At 39.0% G+C, this 21627-nt stretch overlaps 1 protein-coding gene across 2 annotated transcripts in view; it reads left to right on the top strand.

The window, feature by feature from the left end:
- Positions 1 to 21627, top strand: part of Ctl2 (Choline transporter-like 2) — a 387011-nt gene that overhangs the window by 108131 nt on the left and 257253 nt on the right. For both annotated transcript variants that reach the window (XM_090371991.1, XM_090371992.1), the window contains exon 8: positions 18957 to 19026. In XM_090371991.1, coding sequence (XP_090228117.1) covers positions 18957 to 19026 — 70 coding nt within the window. The remainder of the gene's footprint in view (positions 1 to 18956; positions 19027 to 21627) is intronic.

Genomic DNA, 21627 nt, shown 5'->3' with positions numbered 1-21627 from the left:
AAAAAACAACTGTTGTTTTTGACTTTTTAAAATGATACTGAAGAACGAAGCCAAGCAGCGCTTCTTCAGGATTAATAGATGGTCCAAAAAGTGGCAGCTATGTTTTAATGCAGCAAAATGCAAGGTTTTTGCACTTGGTGAATAGAGCCTCAAAATAACTTACCCACTTGGTGGGGTTGAACTAAAAATTGCAGAGGAAGAAAGGGATTTAGGTGTTACAGTATTGTTAGATTTGGTTTCCAAGCAGTGTATACAAGCAGAAGGGAAGGCCCATGGTGTCCTCTTGAGGATTTATCAAATACTGCTTGTATATGTGGGGCAATTGTAAGACCACACTTGGAATACTGTGTTCATGTATGGAATACTGCACTTGAACTTCTTGAAAGGGCATCCATATAAAGAAAGTCTTTGAATACGGATTACAGACCTTGGAAGCCTAGCTACCTTACAGGGGATTTGATTGAGGTGTAGAAGATGAACGTGAAATTTCACCCTCATTCATTGAGTCTGGAACTAGTGGCCATAAATTTATATTTTGAGAAAAGAGGTTTTAACCGAAGAGTTGTTAATTACTAGAATAATTTGTTTCTATGGCTGGTTGAGGCTTTCAACTTCAGGAGAATTGAATGGTCAGCTAGGTAGATACCTATGTAAGTAAGGAATCTGATATATAGTTTATTTAATTTTAATTTATTCTATTATTTATTTATTATTATTTTTAAAAATTAATGTTTGGGCTGGTGTGCAGAAAAGGCATATGGCTTTCTTGCACCATATGGCCACAAAATACCGAAAACTCACTTGAGTTGGCCAGTTTCACAAATATGCTCATTAACCTTTTAATAAGTGAGTTTAAAATTGCTGTGTGAACCCTGAGGAGCAAGTTTTTTTGAATTTTTTTTAGAAAAATTTTTTTTAGAAAAATTTGAAAAAAACCCCACTCATTCATTCTAATATTGGAAAACCAAATTTTGTGAAAAAAATGTGGCTGTCCAATATTAGAGTTAAATTATTAGCATTAGCAGAGCCATATGATACAAGAAAGCAAGCTTATATAGCATCAGCCAAAAAAAAAAAAAAAAAAAAAAACCCTTCCCATTCGTTCACTCCAAATGCTTGTGTAATTCTGCCTTGAACCTATTTAAGTTGACCTCCACTATGACAGATAGAAGTTTGTTCCAATTATAAGCCGCCCACTGGTTAAAGGCAAATTTCTGCTGTTCTACAATTGTCTTTCCACAATTTGAATTTATGTCCCCTCAGGTGAATAATCTGAGCAAGAGGAAGAATCCCATCAACATTGAGCTTGCTCAAACCATTCAAAGCCTTATACACCACAATTAGATCACTTTGCAGGTGCCTAGTCTCCAGATGCTGCAATTTGCAGAAATTAATCCTTCCTTGGTAACAGCAACCTCTTGCTCCATTCACCAATCTCTTTGCCCCTCCAGCAGCTCTGCATCCTTCCTAAAATGAGGCCTCCAGACCTGTATGCAGTACTCAAGGTGTGGCCTGACCATTGCCTTATACAAGTGGACAATCACCTCCTTATCCCTGATAGCAAAATTCCTGTATATCATTGACCATGGGCTACCCTTTCAGCCTATCTGCACTGCTCAGAAAACTTCACATCTGACTACACAACAGTTGGTGCATTACTTTGGGGTTGCTGCTACCCATATGCATTACTTTACATTTTTCAATGTTAAACTTTAGTTGCCACCTCTCAGCCCATCTGCTGTTGCTGTAATGTACTGTCATTAACAGCCTTGCCAACCTTCGTAACATCTGCAAACTATGACATGAACCCTGATATACTTTCATCAATATCATTGATAAATACAGAAAACAACTAGGGACACAATACGAAACTCTGGGGGACTCCACTAATAACGTTAGTCCACGAAGAGCAGTGTCCATTGATTCCCACTGAACCATCCCTCTATCCGTAGCAGCAACCTGCTCTTAATGCCATACCACTCCAATTTGTTCAGCAGTCTTCCATGTTTAACAGTTATATACCATACAGTACCTCGAGTATCATTTAAACTTTAGCCCGGTGGTCAGTTAAATTCACCTGGCTGTGCACCCATTCAATAGGTCCTGGGGAGAACAAGTGACCCGCCAGCATTATTTGTTTGACCCATAGCTGAACATTTTAATTAATTTAAAAAAAATTAAAAGTCTGTAATGCAATTTCAGTTCGAATACCTTGCAAGCACGGTTGAAGTATGCAGTGGCGTGTTGAATTCCTAATTGGTGATGTATTGATAATGCATGCATCAATGCCCAAAATTTCAATTGCCATATCTGCATTTGGTTCTTCCTGTATGTGTGAACAAATATTTTCTCAAATGAAATATGTGTTGAATCCATTACGAAGCAGGCTAACAAGACACAATTTGGAATTGCATGTGCAGTTAAAAGTAACAGAATACTAACTAGATTTATTAAACCTTTCTAAAGAAATTCAGCATCAAGGAAGCCAATAAAAAATTTTTACATTTCATTACAAAATTATATTTAAAAATGTATCATTAAATATCATTATTACTACATGTATATTTAGAAAGAAATAAGTGTATTTAGAATTGAATTTAAAAATAAATGATTTGTGAATGATTTATTTTTATTTATTAATTATATTCTGTAATATCTACACTACATATTTTTTCATTACTGATCGACTGCTGTAACCATAAAAAAAAATTTGAAAAGCAAGATGTAACACAACCCGCCCTAGAAAAAGGCTTGACCACTGGTATTGGAGAACACAATGAAACAGTGCATGCCAAACTGAAGACACAGATTCTGCTGGGATATATATTTAAAAATGAATAATACCAAAGAAATAAAACTGTAAAGATATATACTTGTAGTAACAGGCCAGAAGTGTAGAGACTGTGAAAATAAATTTAGAAAACCAAAGGAACAGGCAATAACCAAGAAAAATTTAGAATCAAATAATAAAGCTACTGAAATGAATAGCTTAAAATAAAATACAGTGTGAAATATAACATTTCAGTGGAGAGCCAAATGCCACAGAAATACTAATGAGTAAGAACAGAAATGGGAAAGAAATTAAATTGATTAATAGCACAAAAGAAAAATATGCCCAACATGGTTAAAATAAAGCGTGTGTGTGTGTGTGTGTGTGTGTGTCAGTTTTTTAAAACTTTCTAAAGCTTTTCAATTAAATTTAAGTTTGAATTTGTCACAAGCTTTTGTCTCCCTCCTTTCAGAATCAGTTGAATACCTTAAAAATTGCAGAACAGGTGAGATTATGACCCATCATAGTGGATATAGTGTGTATCTGTCAGCGGTACCAGTGGTCCCCCACAGAACTACATAAAAGTGTCAAAGCAAAGACTCCCAAGGCCTGATGAGGGTGTGAGTAGTGTAGGTATCATGAGAACAGTGTTGTTTGTCTTGCCTCTTAGTTACTGGAAGGCCTCCCAGGAAGGGGCATGCCGGCATCTGTTCACAGCACAAGTAGCTGGGCCAGGTTCGTAGAGGGATGCCCGTTGGAGTGAACCCCTCCAGCCTAGGAAGGAGGGAGAGGACCCAGGAAAAGAAGTGGGAAATGGAAGAAAGCATTGAGAAAAAGTGGGGACCACAAGGAGTGGTCCCTCAGGTGAGTAGGAAATCGGAGAGGCCTCTAGTAGGAGAACACCCAAAGACAGGTGAGTGAGGACAGCAATAGTACATGATAGACAGGAATGAGTTCCAGATGATTACAGAGGAAGGCACCCCTGCCCCAAAGAGGAGAGCACAGGCACAAGGAGGGGCTTGCATGGAGATATTCCATGCCAGCACAGTGGTGTCAACAAGAGACTCAACCCCAAATGGTTAGTATGAAGTTGAGGTTAAGTGCCTGAGAGCACAGAACAGGGTTCAGGCAAAGGTGGTCTACTCTGAAGCTGGTGGGACTGCAGGAGTGGGAGCAGCAGCCCAGAAGATTTTGTCTGTGCTTGAAGAGAGCGGTACAAAATTGTATGAAGGCATTTAATGCTTCTTTGTTGTCAGTTAGGGAATGAGGTGAATCAAGGGCTGGAAGGTTGGCCTTGAGGAGCTGCTGCTGTCTGAGGGCAAGGTAAACTGTGCAGTGTTTCAGGAAGTGGGCCCAGTCTTCCCCTTATCACACAGGCAGGCAGCTGTCTTCAACAAGGCCAAGCTGTTTGAGATGGACTTTAATGGAGCCATGACCAATCAACATAAAAGTGGTTTCTAGGTTTGGAGTAAACCAGGCCATGGTATGTTTGTTTAAGTGGCTAATGTCGGGAATGAATTTTCTGGTGGCTTCACCTTTGCATATAGACGACCAGTGTGTCTACCATAAATGGTAGATTTTGACCACAAACTATTACCTAAAAAGTGATTGTCGTCTGCAACGGTGGATATACCAAGAAAGTAAGCAATGTAAAGATCTAGAGGGATGTTGCCAGAGACCAGCTGGAGTGGATGTGGTTCTGCAAGCCCTGGTCATACACTATAAGAAGAGCTGCTGGATTTGATTTACTTTGTTTGCAAAGGTTATTCCGTCTACCCTGTGAAACCAGATGGGGAGCACCATAAGATGTTATTCGGAGGAAATAAGCAGCATACATGAGACTGACAGTCCTTCCTTTGAGTCCCCGGTCCTTGTGAGTGACCCTACTGAGCATCTCTATGTACTTTTTTTCTTTAGCTTTGATATAGTCCAGTTGTGAGAAAAATGTCCATTTATAGTGCAATATGACTCCAAGATATTTTATTGCAACGCAGGATTTGAGGGATGCACCCTGAATGTGAATAACTGGAGGTCTATGTATGTCCAGAGTTACCTTGATGAGGAGCAACTTTGTTTTGGTAGTGGTAATGGTCAGCTTATGTATTTCTGTCCAGTGTGCAAGAGCATACAGGATGTCATTTGCAGACAACTCAAGGGTAGACTGGGTGGGACCCTCGATGAAGGATGACAAGTTTTTCATTGTACATGAACATGGAGGTATGCTGGAAGGAGTTGACAGAGCTATTCATCCAGCACCATATTCTACAGCCTGACCTAAGATGGAACCTAGGGGTCAGCCTCTAGATGTGGACTTGGTTATGCTATGGAAAGAGGGTCTTGATAGTGATTTTCCTGTCAGTGAAGTAATTGATGAGACCTGCTGTAGCTATTGGTGGGAACTCTGTTTGTCTTACCTGCCTGATTTGTGGAATTTAAGCCTTTCTTGGTAAGAGCACCCCTTTGTTCCCCTCACCAGTCTTGTTGCCCTTCTTTGTACTCATTCTAGCAACTCTACATCCTTCCTAAAATGAGGCCTCCAGACCTCTACACAGTACTCAAGGTGTGGCCTGACCATTGCTTTGTACAATGGGATAATCACTTCCTTGTCCCTGCTACCAAAATTCCTATATGTCATTGATAAGACCAGATGATAAGACTCCGTGACCTGCTATGGCAGCCTGTCCGCACTGCGCAGCGAACTTCATATCTGACTGCACAATTACCCCAGGTATTTTTCACTCTCCACTTCCCAGAGAGTAATACCACACAGTTCGTATATTTCTCTTGGGTTACTGCTACCCATATGCAGTACTTTGCATTTGTCAAAGTTTAAACTTCAGTTGCCACTTCTCAGCCCATTTTCCCAACTTATCAAGATCCAGTTGGAGTAGCATACTGTCTTTACTGTTGTTAACAACCCTGCCAACCTTTGTATCATCTGCAAACTTGGACATAAGCCTGATATACTTACATCAATATCATTGATGAATACACAAAACAACAATAGGCCCAGCACTGAACCCTAGGGAACTCCATTAATAATGTTAGTCCACAAAGAGCAGTGTCCATTGATTACCGTTCTGTCTTCTCCCATCCCTTTATCCATAGCAGCAATTTGCCCCCAGTGCCACACTGTTCCAATTTGTATAGCAGTCATCCATGTGCAACTGGATGATTGCTGTACAAATTGGAGTGGGAGACAACATTATCACTCACTGTTGTCTCCCACTCAACCATCACTTTATCCACTGTAGCAACTTGCCCTTAATGTCCACTCCAATTTGTACAGCAGTCTTCCATGTGCAACTGTCAAAAGCTTTCCTGAAATCCAAGTATATGATATCAAAATTATTTTTTGCATCTAGTTCCTTTGTAATCACATCATAGTATCCAATCAATTGGTCAGACAAGACCCATGCTGTGTCTTAACTATTAATGCAGTCTTGTCTAGATGATCTTGCAATGCTTCTTTAACCAGTGACTCCATTATTTTCCCTGGAATATTAGTTAAACTAACAGGTCTATAGTTACTTGTGTCTCCTTTTGAACCCCCTTTGTGAATTGGGGAAACATTTGCACGCCTCCAATTCATGGGGACCTCCATTGAGTCCAAGGAAGCTCTCATAATTATGGCTAAGGGTTTGCTTGCTTCCTTTGCTGCCTCCTTTAGTATAATTGGATAGATCCCATTCAAATCAATAAATAATTCTTATTTATTGATTTTAAATTATTGTTTTTCTAAAACTTTTGATTTAAATTTAGTTGTATAACATTATTTTGTGATTTTCTGATTAATTTGGTGTATTTATTCTTTACTCGGCCTTGTAATTGCATAAAAGTATCGGTAAAGGTACCCACGTGTTTGCAGCTCCGCTGAACGAGAAGTTCTTTAGCCATATTTAGCCGATTGATTGAATATTTTTTACATCGAATTATTTCTGTAAGTAGCTTATAGACCTAGTAAAGATCGTTAGTTTATTCTGAATTGAGACAGCGAGATTTGAAAGTTAATTAATACTTAAGTGTCCGTAGAGTTACCGTTTGTTCGTAACTTTCCCGCCTTTGTGATACGATAGTTATATACCGTACTAGATAGCATTAGTTGAACTTCGTTAGCAGTTAAATTGTACTTTTAAATAAATACATGTAACGACTTAGATTACAAACGTAATATAATTAATTATATTTAACATAATTAATAACATAAATTAATTAATTATATTTAATTAATAAATTAATAGAATCATGACTCAGACCAGAGCAGCAAAACAAAAGGCTCAAGCTAGTGGAAGTGCTGTGGCTCAGAGCAGAACTGAGGGGGGCAGTTGTCCTCTGACTCACAGCCTTATAAAATGCACTGTTTGCTTGATGTTTGCAGAGCAATCGGGTACGGGACATGATACTGCCATGGGGGATGTCTTTGTGTGTGCACGATGCAAGGAGTGTATCGATATCAGGCAACAACTCAGCGTTCTTGTGGGCCTATATGAGAGCTTGAAGGACAGGGTGGATGCCCTCGAAGAAACTAAATTGAGGGGCCCATCAAGCTCTCAGCTGCCCACATCAACGCCAGAGCTTGCACTTGGGCATCACGTGACACAGAGACAACCCCCAAGGCAGAATGCGCTGGTCCCGAAGGAACTAATAGTTGTTGGTGACTATTGTCAGGGAAACGGGGAACATGCTTTGTAAAAAAGATAGGTGGAACAGGACCAGGGTATATCTGCCAGGGGCAAAGGTTGATGATGTAGAGCGAACATCATCTTTTAAGGGCACAAAAGGTGATATAGTTGTACACGTTGGCACTAATAATATAAAGAGTAGGAGACCGGCAGAATTACTTAACAAGTACAGGTCAGTGTTGAACAAAAGCCGAGAATTAGGGTTGAATTTGAAAGTGTCTGCAATTCTGCCCAGACACGATAGGAGGGAGTATATGATGAGAGCCTTGTCGATAAATTCGGCCCTGGAAAGATTGTGCAAGGCTCAAGGGGTAGAATTTTTTTCAGCCTGGACTGTACTTGTTAACAGGAGAGATTCCTTCTACAGGGATGGGATACACTTAAAATGAAAGGGTGCAAGAATATTTGCTGATGCTATCGAGGCAGCGTTAGGTGGGTCGGAAAACTGCTAGCTTGGGGGGAGACAAAGACCAATAGATTGACAGTAGCCACTGGCAGAGGTGAAAGAGATTCTTGCACTGCTTCTATTAGAATGGGCAGAAGCCTGAAAAACAAGATACATGGTATTTCAGAGACTGCTGGGAGCCATTGCGGTACAAGTAAACACACATGGGTTGTGTTAGGGTAGCTAAGAATAGAAATAGGTGCAGGTATACTTGCGTGTACACCAATGCTAGGAGTTTAGTAAATAAATTTGATGAATTTGAGGTATTGCTCAAAACATCAAAGGCAGATATTGTTGGGATATCAGAGACGTGGTGTCACACAGATATAAGGGATGCAGAACTGCAATTTGGGGAGTACAACGTCTACAGAAAGGATAGACAGGATAGGAGGGGGGGAGGGGTTACGCTATTAGTTAAGAAACACATAAAAACCAAGGAAGTGAAGCCAGTCGACATCGCTGGACAGTGCAGTGTTGAGTCAGTTTGGTGTGACATAAGCATTGGGAGATCAAAATTGAGAGTAGGAGTGTGCTATAGGCCTAATGACTCTGATGAGTATAATAAGAAACTGTACAGGGAAATAGAGTGGGCCAGTAAATCAGAGAGTCTTATAATGGGAGATTTTAATTTCCCAGATATTGACTGGAATTTGGGGGCTGGTTACTCACACACTAGCAGGGCTTTTGTGGATTTATTGGATGATTGTTTTCTACATCAGCATGTTCGGGAGGCAACTAGAGGGAGTAGTACTCTTGATTTGATTATCAGTAGTGATTCTTCATGCATTAAGAATCTGCAGATAAATGAACCACTAGGTGGCAGTGATCACAGTGTGCTGAAGCGGGATTTACTGAAAGAGGTAACTACCATTAGGGGTAAAGGGAAGGGTTATTGCTTCCGTAAAGGCGACTACGATGGACTGAGACAGTATTTAAATTCTATACAGCAGGACCAACTGATGTTACCAACAGCAAATTCAAAGTGGGAAGCATTCAAAGAACTTATCTTGGAAGCTACTAGGCTTTACATACCAACTAAGAAATATTGTTCAAGGTTTAGGCCAAAATGGATGTCAGATGAACTAAAGGCATATGGCAGAGAAGAAAAATGCATGGGATACTTACAAATGAACACATGACACAGAAGCCTATGATAGATACAAGTTGATATGCAACCAAGTTACAAAGGAGGTTAGGCAGGCGAAGGCAGATTACGAGAAATCCTTGGCAAGGGATGCAAAGAAAAACAGCAAAGAGTTCTTTACTTATGTAAACTCTAGAAGGAAGGGGATGAATCAGATTGGTCCACTTGATATTGATGGGTCAACTGTTGATGATCCTTCTCAGGTAGCTAACAAACTAAATGAATATTTTGCATCGACATTCACACATGAGGAGTTATTCAGCGAGGGGAATGCCAGAGGTGTATTGAACTCTAGCAGTAAGCTACAGAATCTTGAAATAACTAGGAGTAAAGTGGAGGAGAAACTGTTGAAGATAAACACAAGAAAGGCACCCGGGGTGGATGGGATCTATCCAGTTATATTAAAGGAGGCAGCAAAGGAAGTAAGCAAACCCTTAGCCATAATTATGACAGCTTCCTTGGACTCAAGGGAGGTACCCATAGACTGGAAATGTGCAAATGTGACCCCAATTCACAAAGGAGGATCAAAGGCTGACACAAGTAATTATAGACCTGTGGCCAACAAATCAATCACGATCTGCCAGTCAATCACAACAAATTTTAATTATATATAAAAAATAGATTAGTCAAAATCTAAATGTTATTACAAATCCATTGAGCCACATGACCACTCTTGTCGCCGTGCAGTTGCTAGGCTTGTCTAGTGAAAATTCATGCAGTCACGTTGTGGAGAGCATAATGTATGTGTCAATTCTTATTTAGCTTACTTAATATTAATAACTGACAGTACTTATACGTTAATTTAATACCCTTTGATTTAAAATGAATACTACGAAAAAAAGTAAAACGTATCATTTTCATCAAGAGTGGGAACTAGAATACTTTTTTGTAATGATAAAATAAAAATGTTTGATTTGCAATGCTTCCGTGGTTATACCCAAAAAAAAAGAATTTAGAAAGGCACTTCAGCGCACTCCATGGTAAATACCAATCGTATTTTCTGCCTAATAGTGACCTTAGAACAAATAAATTAAAAGAACTTAAATCCAGATTATTCGCACAACAAAATTTCTTTGTGACACCTAATTTACAATCTAAAGCAGTGACTGTAGCATCATTAAAAGTGAGTCACCTTCTTGCAAAAAAATGCAAACCATTTTCTGATGGTCAATTCATCAAAGACGCATTTTTAGAAATAATATATTCTCTTTTTGAAAATTTTAAGAACAAAAATGAAATTAAAAGTGCTCTTCAAGATCTGCAATTATCTCGAAATACTGTGATGTGACGCTTCAAAAAAAAATGAGTAAAAATGTGAGCGAACAATTGCATGCTTATATTGCTAATTGTGTGTCCTTTTCTTTACAACTGGTGAATCTACAGATGTCAGCTCAGTTGCTTGTTTTTATTCGTATGGTTTTCGATGATTCTGCCACTACAGAAGAACTGCTGGATATGGTTTCGTTAAAAAAAAAGAACTAGAGGTCCTGATATATTTAACGCATTACAAAATTTTATTGAAAAAAATTAAATTGCCACTATTTTTAAGCTTGTATCAGTAACAACAGATGGAGCTAAAGCAATGACGGGGCATCTTAACGGATTCATCGCATTGTGCCAAAAGGATGAATTCCCAGATTTTTTGAGTTACCACTGTATCATCCACCAAAACATGGTAGCCAGCAAGAGATTAAATGCTAAAAGTATTATCTATGGACATAGCTTTCAAAATCATGAATTCCATCAGAGAAAAATCTCTTCAAAGGAAACTTTTCAAAATGCACCTGGATGAAAATGAACCAGATCTGATATTACACACCACTTGTGAGGTGGCTGAGTCAGAGTAAGTTTCTACAGAGATTTTTAAATTTCACAAATACATATATAGTTATAGTTATTACCCAGTTTATTAACAAAAACAAATTATAATAAAATATAATAAGATAAAACCAGTAGCTTTCGGGATGCGTGTCCCTTTGTCAACTGACAAGTTAATACAAATTTTGAATACAATACAACGAGCAAAGTGGCACGTTAATCATGCGTCATTGTTGTTGCATGGATGTGTGCTGCTTCTACGCCACTGATCATCCAGCAATAAAACGGTAGTTTCCAGGATGGGATGTAGACGCATGCCTTTCTGGCGATTTAATGCCTTAGGATTGTTTATTATGTTGAGTGACTCTAGCCATAGGCGGTGGCGAAAGTGTCGTGAGTGGTCCACTATCTCAAAGTCGCGTTTGGGGTCAAGATCGTGGTTGGTGGCCCAAAAATGTTCTACGACCGCAGACTGGTCAGTTTCGGCAAGCCGGATTGCTCTGTCGTGTTCCGTGAGGCGATCTTGGAGACGTCTTTATGTCTCCCCTATGTAGCAACTGTTACAGTCTCTGCAGGTGATACGATACACCACATTGCTGCGTAAGACAGGTGTGACAGGGGTCTTCACGTTGGAGACAAGTGACTGTAGGTTCCTGCAGGGTAATTGCACACATTTGATGTTGTAGCTTCTAAGGACCTTCGAGATGCGTCCTGACACTCCTGGATAATACGGAATGTAGGCGGATGATATACCGACCTGCTTCGGAGGTCTTGGGTTGGATGTGAGTTCATTTGCCTGTAACAGGCATCTGCTTAGTACATGGGGTGGATAACCGCATTTGGTTAGGTCCGTCTTCACACGGGAGATCTCGTTACGCCTAATTGTGTCGGTGCTGGAATGGCTCCAAGCCCTGGAGAATAGGGTGTGGGCAGTGCTATTGAGATGGCTTGGTGCGTGGCCGGACCCGTAGTTGGTGAATTGACCGCACCACATGGGTTTGCGGTATACTGAGGTCTCTAGATGTGGGCCTATGCGATGTACCAGGACGTCTAGAAACGGGAGCGAACCGTTCACCTCTGATTCTATGGTAAACTTGATGACATTAGACAGGGAGTTGAGATATTCCAGCAGTGCAGTTTCAGAACCCCGTGGTATTACGGTAAAGATATCGTCAACGTATCTACACCATGTTGTAATAGGTGTAGGTGGGTTCTGGTGTATCTGCTCCTCTAGGTCTTCCATGGCGATGTTAGCTACTACGGAACTGACAGGGGCACCCATAGCAGTGCCGTGTACTTGTTTGTAGAGTGAGTCTTCAAAGGAGAATATGCTGCTAGATAAGCATAGGTTGAGGGCGGTACAGATGTCATCATTGGATAGTGATGTCCTGGATTGGAGGCTTAAGTCGTTCTCGAGGAGCCTTCTGGTGCAGCGCAAGGCCTGTTGGACGGGAATTGAAGTGAATAAAGAGACCACGTCAAATGATGCCATGACAGAGTTGTCAGGGATTGAAAGGTCCTTAACGAGGTGGATGAACTCACTGCTATTTTTAACGGTGTGCGATGTCTTACCTATAAGAGGTGAGAGGAGGCGCGCGATATGTTTGGACAGTTCATACGTTGGGGTACTGCAGCAAGACACTATAGGTCTGAGGGGAATATCTGGTTTGTGGATCTTTGGTAATCCGTAGAATTGCGGTAGTTGGCAGCCAGTAGCACGTAGAAGATGCTGAGTTGTGGTTGAGATCTTCTTATCTTTAAGCCATGCGTGGACAAGTTTATTGACATGTGTCTTTAGACGTTTCAAGACTTTAATGGGTGGATCAGGTAGAGGTTCATATACGTTTGGGTCTAGTAGTAGGGTTAAGGCTTTCTCTCGGTAGGTTGATCGGTCTAACACAACGGTACAGCGCCCTTTATCCACAGGAAGTACGACGATGGAGTTGTCTTTTCTTATAGATGATAGGGCGGCACGCTGACGATGGTTGAGGTTTGAGTAAGTTTTCCGAGTGCTGAGGAGGATTGCGGCAGTCTTGAAGCGGATCTCGTTGGCAGTTTCTTCGGGAAGGTTGGTAATACTGGCTTCTATACCCATAGCAAGCTGCGTGATAGGAGGTTTTGATGGTATAACAGCGAATTTCATACCGTTGGATAAAACATTCAGCTGCTCGCTGGACAGTTGTTTGCTGCTTAGATTCAAGACGAAGGAAGTCGTGTCATTTGAACGGATGTTTGCCTTTAAGGAGTTGGCTTCTATGCTTAAGTTTATGAATTTGCGCTGTTGGCGTAAACGGTAGGTATCAGAGGTCTGATTGGCCCGATGGCAGATGGTATGTATAAGGTTTGCAAATACAATAGGCGAGACCTTACCTTGTAGATGTTGTAACAGTCTGGACTTGTTGTAGTCAGCACTCTTGATTTCATGGTGTAGATGGGTTATCCACAATTTTAAAGTGCGTAGACTGAAGTTGAAGCAGACACGATCCATGTGGGAGTTGTTGAACGGGGCTTTGTAGCGGAACCCTTTAGGTATGATTCGATTGCTTTTGCATCTGTGTGCAAAGCGTAGATGTTGCCTGTTGCGGGCTATTGAAAGGAAGGACTTTTCTAACTGCACACAATCGTTGTAGGTATTATGGCCGTAAAGGGATCGATTGGTAACGAATGGGCCTGGAGTACTGGGGTCCATAGTTCACAAATACATATATAGTTATAGTTATTACCCAGTTTATTAACAAAAACAAATTATAATAAAATATAATAAGATAAAACCAGTAGCTTTCGGGACGCGTGTCCCTTTGTTCTGCATATAAATATCAATTTTTGGCAATGGCTAAGGATCTCAAAGAAAAAAATTCGATCATTTTGCAAAAATATCCTGTTTTTGAATTTAATAGTGAGAAATATGTTTCTGAAATTGAGAATGTTGTGGATGATTTTGAAACCAGATTCAGTGATTTTAAAACAATTGAAGACATTGTTCAATATATTTTGGTGTGACGTAAGCATTGGGAGATCAAAATTGAGATTAGGAGTGTGTTATATAGGCCTTATGACTGAGAATAATAAGAAACTGTACAGGGAAATAGTGGGCTGGTAAATCAGAGAGTCTTATAAGGGGAGATTTTAATTTCCCAGATGGTGACTGGAATTTTATGGTTGGTCACTCATGCACGAGCCAGGCTTTTGTGGATTTATTGACTTTTCTACATCAACATGTTCTGGGGACAACTAGTGGAAGTAATACTCTTGATTTGATTATCAGTAGTGATTCTTCATGCATTGAGATTATGCAGATAAAGGAACCACTAGGGGGCAGTGATCACAGTGTACTGAAGTGGGATTTACTCAAAGAGGTAACTACCAGCAGAGGTAGTAGTAGTGGCATGTGATGCAAGAAAGCAAGTGTATGAGCTTATGCAGCATCAGCTCAAAAAAAAAAAAAAAAAAAAATCACACCATTCGCTCCAAATCCTGTCCAGTTCATCCTTAAATTTATTCAACCTATCAACTTCCACAACGACAGAAGTTTGTTCCAGCAATTAACCATCTGCTAGCTAAAGGCAAATTTCCGCACATCTATTCTACATGTCTTTTCTTAATTTGAATTTATGCCCCCTTAGTTTCGTAATCTGAACAAGTGGAAGGATCCCATCAGAATTCAGCGTGCTCAATCCATTCAAGGTAAAGGGAAGAGTTTTTGCTTTCGTAATGGCGACTACGGTGGTCTGAGACAGTATTTAAATTCTATATGGCGGGACCAACTGATGATGTTACCAACAGCAAATTCAAAATGGGAAGCATTTAAAGAATTTATCTTGGAAGCTACTAGGCTTTACCTACCAACTAAGAAATATTGAAGGTTTAGGCCTAAATGGATGTCAGATGAACTAATGAGACACATGGCAGAGAAGAAAAATGCATGGGATACATATAAATTAACACGTGACACAGAAGCCTATGATAGATATAAGGTGGTCTGTAACCAAGTCACAAAGGAGATTAGGCAGGCAAAGGCAGATTATGAGAAATCCTTGACAAAGGATGCAAAGAAAAACAGTGAAGAGTTCTTTACTTATGTAAACTCTAGAAGGAAAGGGATGAATCAGATTGGTCCACTGGATATTGATGGTTCAACTGGTGATGATCCTGCTCAGGTGGCTAACAAACTAAATGGGTATTTTGCATCTATATTCACACTTGAGGAGTTATTCAGGGGGGGGGGGATGCCAGAGGTGTGTTAAACTCTGTCAGTGAGCTAGATGATTTATAACTGAGAGTAAAGTGGAGGAGAAATTGTTGAAGATAAAAATAAAAAAGGCACCCGGCGTGGATTGGATCTATCCAGTTATATTAAAGGAGGCAGCAAAGGAAGTAAGCAAACCCTTAGCCATAATTATGAGAGCTTCTTTGCACTCATGGGAGATACCCATGGACTGGAGATGTGCAAATGTGATCCCAATTCACAAAGGAGGATCAAAGTGTGACACAAGTAATTACAGACCTGTTAGTTTAACTTCTGTTCCAGAAAAATTAATGGAGGCACTGGTTGAAGAAGCACTGCAGGATCATCTAGACAAGACTTTAGTTATAGCTTGGACACAGCATGGTTTTGTTAAGGGAAAGTCTTGCCTGACCAATTCGATTGAATACTACTATGTGGTCACAAAGGAACTGGATGCAGGGAATAAGTTTGATATCATATATTTGGATCTTAGAAAGGCTTTTGATACTGTTGCAAATGGAAGACTGTTGAACAAATTAGAGCAGCGTGGCATTGGAGGCAAATTGCTGCTATAGATAAAGGGATGGTTGAGTGGGAGAAGACAGAGTGGTTATCAATGGACACTACTCATCATGTACTAATGTTATTAGTATTGTTCCTCAGGGTTCAGTGTTGGGTCCATTTTTGTTTTCTGTATTTATAAATGATATTGATGATGGTATATCAAGTTTAATGTCCAAGTTTGCAGACAATATGTAGATTGGCAAGGTTGTTAAGGACACTAATAACAGTACACTGCTGCAACAGGATCTAGAAAAGTTGAGCAGATGGGCTGAGGAGTGGCAAATGAAGTTTAACATTGACAAATGTAAAGTACTGCATATGGGAAGAAGTAACCCCAGAGTTGTTGTTGCTATTTGGTTTTTAGGAGCATTAGCAACTAAAGCAATATTGCTCCGGGGATATGCGATGGTCATTCCCTGACCTTTCCGCATCCTCCGTATTTGGTGGTCACGGGCTCAAACCCCAGTCTAATCAAGAAGCGTATGCTACGCACTGCTGCTCCTGTGGTACCACACTGACAGTGGTAGAAAACGAAAAGGACCTGGGGATAATTGTGCAGGCTGTGATATGAAGTTTTCTGAGCAGTGCAGACAGTCTGCAAGAGTAGCTCATGCTGTCTTGTCAATAATGTATAGGAAGGTTTCTAGCAGGGATAAGGAGGTAATTATCCCCTTGTATAATGCAATGGGCAGGTCACGCCTTGAGTACTGTATACAGGTCTAGAGGCCTCATTTTAAGAAGGATGTAGAGCTGTTGGAACGAGTACAGAGAAGGGCAACAAGATTAGTGAATGGAACAAAGGGTTGCTCTTATGAAGAAAGGCTTAAAGTTTGCAAATTACAGTGTCTGAAGACTAGGTGCACATACAAGGTGATCTGATTGAGGTGTATAAAGCTTTCAATGGTTTGAGCATGCTTAATGCTGATGGGATTCTTTCTCAGAATAATCACCTGAGATGGCATAAATTCAAAATGAGGAAAGACAGATGTAGGATAGATGTGTGGAAGTTCGTCTTTAGCCAGCGGGTAGTTGATTGGTGGAGCAGACTTCCATCCTTTGTTGTGGAAGTTGATAGCCTAAATAAATATAAGGCTGAGCTGGACAGGTATTTGGAACAAACCTAGAGGTGAAATGGGAGTGTTTTTTTTTGTTTTTTTTTTTTTTTGGCTGATGTTGTATAAGCTTGCTTTCTTGCATCATATGCCTCTGCTAATGGTTATGTTAAATGTAATCAATCCCTTGAGAAGCTTTGTGCCCTACATCTTAAAAAATCTATACCTGTACATTCTGAAGAATGCCCCCATCCATCACCTGCATTTGAAGAGACATCTCAGTTGATGCATCAGCAAATTAATCCATGCAACTTGAAAATTAACAAGTGGGGTGCCATAGGGCTCAGTATTGAGTCCCCTCCTATTTATATTTTTTCTTAAATGGTATTGCTGAGGGTGTCCAAAAGAAGCTGTCAAATGCTGTGATTTTAAGGTAGGAAGGGTTAACAATCTGAGCCAGGCCATGATGCTTCAAAAAGACTTGGATTGATTTCACATTTGGTCAAAAAAATGTCAACTAAAGTTTAATGTTTCTAAGTGTAAATTTTGGGAAAATGAAATCCTGTGGTCATTTTATGCTAAGGAGAGAAGAGCTAATTCAGGATGAAAGAGCTGGTTCGGGATGAAAAAGGCTTGGGTGCTTCAATTCAATCCTGCACGAAATTTTCTATACAGTGCAGTAGGCAGCTAGGAAGGTGCACAATGTCTTGTTTGTGATTTACTAGCAAGACTTTTGCTAGTAGGGAGAAGGGTGTAATTATCCTGTACAAGACAGTGGTCAGACCACATTTGGAATATTATATTCAGTTATGGAGATGGCACCCAAGAAAAGACAGAGGTTCTGGAGAGGGTTAAAGAAGGGCAACCAGAATAGTGATGAATATAATTTGATGCACATATGAAGAACGGCTTAGAAGATGCAAACTGCAAAGTTTAACAATAGACATGTATGAGGCGATCTTATCAAGATTTATAAAGCACTGAAGGTGTTGAGTAAAATGAATGAGAAAGATCTGTTCTGCCTCATAGGTGAGATAAGAACCAGGGGGCACAAATATAAATTCTCAGAGAATAACAGAAGACTGGGTCTCATGAAATGAAGCTCACCTATAGGCAGTGACTTGTTGAACACCAGTATAAATTGTCTTTCATTGTAGCAGAGGCACCAATAAAACCCGACCAACCCTTGTGGGTTGGTTGGGTTTTATTGGTGCATTAGCAACTAAGGCTATAATGCGCCGGTTACCTTGTTGGAATGTGAATATTATGAATAGTATGTTTTATGGTATTATTTTATTTTTATTTAATTATTGGCTGATGCAGAAAAAGTCCACATCCTTGCATTATTTGTTCTTACCAATACTCGCTATGAAATTCACTGAGCAGTATGGAAGGGCGAGCTGTCCTGAGGGTGCAAGGGGTTGCACCTGGGTACCTGAAACTTACATACACATATGTAGAAAATTTTAAGGGAAGGGGTGCTCCAAATTGTGATTGGTATCTGTGCACTACATAGCCTAGGAATGCCCCTGACAGTATGTACCCAGTTGCAAGATTTATTAATTTAATGCAATTATTTCTTTCGTTTAGGCCATGTTTGTTCAATAGATGTCTCAATTTCTGTGATTTGCTGACAGTAAATTGGCATAGGTCAACACCCATGTAATGATATAAATTTTTAACATTCTAACAAACTTTATATTAATAATAACCTTAGCAGAAATTTCAGACTGTTTTATAATTATAAACAAAAATATAAATGAATTACAAATAGCAAAAATAAAAACCTTAATTGATATATTCTTCATTACAGTATAATGTTTTGTCTGCTTCTTCTCATTTTGAAGAGGTCTCAGTTAAATCCCATTCCCATTGGTGATAGGAGGGATTCTTAAATTCTCCTCTGCTATGCTGTAGTTAGCTGGTCTCAATCAGGAGCAGTAGGGTATTCCCCCCAAAGTTATTCTAGGTTTTTTAACCCATGCAGCATGCAGATTGGCCCACTAACATACACAGATATAAGATATAGTATTCAGTATGGTGTAAGTTGTTGATGATCCTAAAACCAACAAAATATTTAATTGACATTATCACAGTGAGATTTTTATTGATAAAATCTAATTGCATTTGTAACATATGCATTCCCTTGTTGGATTCAATGGTCTTAGCTGTCAGTTTTAGTGATATTTCATACTATAATAATTTAGTAATATTTTTATAGTAGTTTATATTAAAGGCTTTCATTTTTGCTTTTAGGATTTAGATAGCTTAAGCAAACAGGTAACAAGTGGAAATTGTGCAGCATATTATTTGAAGAGTAAACCAAGTAAGTGAATGAAGTACTATTTTTCTGAATGTTGGTTTTCAGTTTTTGTTTTAGTTGTTTTATTGTTATTGCTCTAGATGTCCTATTTTTCTTTTGTCAAAACTATTGCCATTATGTAAATGAATTGAGTAATTCAGTATTACATTGCTTTATTTTATTTTAGTGTAGAATAACACTTGTACAGCGATTGGAAATACACTGTTCTGTGCCATTTGTATATAAAAAGTACATTTCATGGCTGTATTCTCTTTATATTTTCAAATATATATGCTTTGAGACTTTTAGTACTCTAAAAGTAGGGAAACCACCCTATTAGAATGTTTTCTTCCAATTTGACAGAAGAAAAATCGGATATTTTGTCAAGCAACCTTTACCGGATATTGATTAATTCAATTATAGTGAGAAGAAAACCCAAAAATGTTTCTGCCCTTTCAATCCAGTCCAGTCCTTTCCAATTTGATTCAATCTATGGTTTTTAATTCCAGGTTGAAACCATGGTCAGAAAATCTGGCAGTAAAAGTGCTAATCTCTTAATCTTTATCCCTTAATTAAGTGTGAGGAAATTGAGATTCCTCTGTGCATGCAAAAATTTGAAGAATCGGCAAAAAAAAAAAAAAAAGTTAAATTGTTAATTTATTTGCCACCTATATTTTTAACTGTGGCACTACTGTGAAAAATCCATGTTCTTTATTAAAAACAAGTATTTTTAATTAATTTTTGAAAATTAAAATTCTCTTTAGAACTGTTGATGAACAAATGCAAATTTGATATCTGTGTCCTTCACCCTACACTTTGATTAGAGAACTGTTTGTCAGTAACAGGAGCACTTGCTGCATGAAATGTGCAGTGTGCAATAAACAATTGATTCCAGATGATGCATCAATGTCATGAAGCCAGAGAGCATTACCAGTTGAAGGAAAATGCTGTAATAATGCGAACTTACTGAAGTTATTACTATTTGTGGGAAAACTAAAGAAGCAAGTTGTCCATCAAAAGATACTAAGGTTAGCATTAGTAGAGGCACATGATGCAAGAAAGCAAGCTTATGCAGCATCAGCCAAAAAAAAAAAAAAAAAAAGAAAAACTCTCCCATTTCACCCCTCCATTCGTTCTTAATACCTGTCCAGCCCAGCCTTAAACTTAAATTTATTTAGGCTATCAATTTCTACAACAAAGGATGAAAGTCTGTTCCACAAACCAACTACCCGCTGCATCAATAGGTTCTATTGATATTATTTTCTCTATTAGGATTTCTTTAACTTCCTGGTTAGTGTTGTGTCCACTTTGCTTTGTGGCTTTAAGGATTATTACATTTTGCTTTCTTATGTTGTTGTGAGGTGATGATGATGGATGAATTGCGTATGCTCTCTGCCTGGGTTAATTTTTTTTTGAAGCAGGCATTCTTTGTAGCTGCTGCATGGGATTGAATTTCATATAAGTCTTGTAGTCTAGCTTGAGATTCTTTCTTAGCCTTAAACCTTTCATTTTTAGTATGCAGTGGCCTCAAACTCTTAAACTAAACCGCGTTTAGTTCAAAATACATAATTCAAAATGTACATAATTAAAATATTCACATCTGTGAAAGCTATTGGCTGCACATGAGCAGGCTGTAGGTTAAAAACTTCTTCCTGGCCTTCAGAAAACTTGTTGTATACCAGTCATACACACTTGTGATAAGGTCTCTTTACCATGATGGACACACAACTTGCAGGGAATTTTAGCTTGTTTCACCTTTTAACAGAAATTTGATGATAGTGTTATTCTATGGAGTGACGTAGTCTGACATCATTTTATATTTTTTTCTGATGTTCCTGTACAGAGGGCACTGCTGTGTTTCAGGGAATGAGAGCAGTGTTTTTGGTATGGAGTCTTGTTTTGGTGTACATACACCTTCTTTTGATAAAAGAAAAAGAAAAAAAAAAGCACTTTTAACAACCCTTGTAATACTGATGAAAATAATTGTACTTCATGCGAAAGAAATAATTGTAAATAATTGTGGTTTCATGCTGCCTGTCAGCAGCCCTTTGAACTTTGAAAACATCTGGTTGTGCAAAAAGGGGATAAATAACTAGTGAAAGGGGGAAAAATAATATTATTTATTGCAGAGGTAATTATACACCTGCAATATACCTTTCACAAGCTAACTTAGCCCTGAGATTTCATAAAAGAAAATAGAGGACCTGGCAAGTTAGCACCTACATCTAGATAACTGGCAACTGTCTCAAGTGTAAATTAATAAATGAAATTAGTACCAATTGTATAACATTTTAATGGTAGACAGATTGGGTAGACATTACATGTTAGATGACACACACACGAAAATTTCTACTGACTGATACTCGTAGTATCACTCTTAGGTTTTCCTGTAAAATTTTCCACGAACATACTTCTCAGAAGTTTGGAGTCTGTCATTCTGGTGAACATCTTTATTATGAAGATAAGGTGGTGGTGTTCCTCAAGCAGAGTTGGCAGTCACTTAATTCCAAGGGAATGAGCCAACTGGATTTTCCGTCAAGCAGGGTTGTTGCAACTTATTAGTGCATATTGGTCCACCACAGCATCCAGTACGTGTAGGTCTTCTTAATTGTGGTCATGGAGGTA

Source organism: Mastigoproctus giganteus, chromosome 4, assembly GCF_048544385.1.
Source record: "Mastigoproctus giganteus isolate SK-2022 chromosome 4, ASM4854438v1, whole genome shotgun sequence".
Taxonomy (NCBI): Eukaryota; Metazoa; Arthropoda; class Arachnida; order Uropygi; family Thelyphonidae; genus Mastigoproctus; species Mastigoproctus giganteus.
The sequence above is the reverse complement of the archived record's forward strand: the minus strand, read 5'-3'. Positions and strand labels throughout refer to the sequence as shown.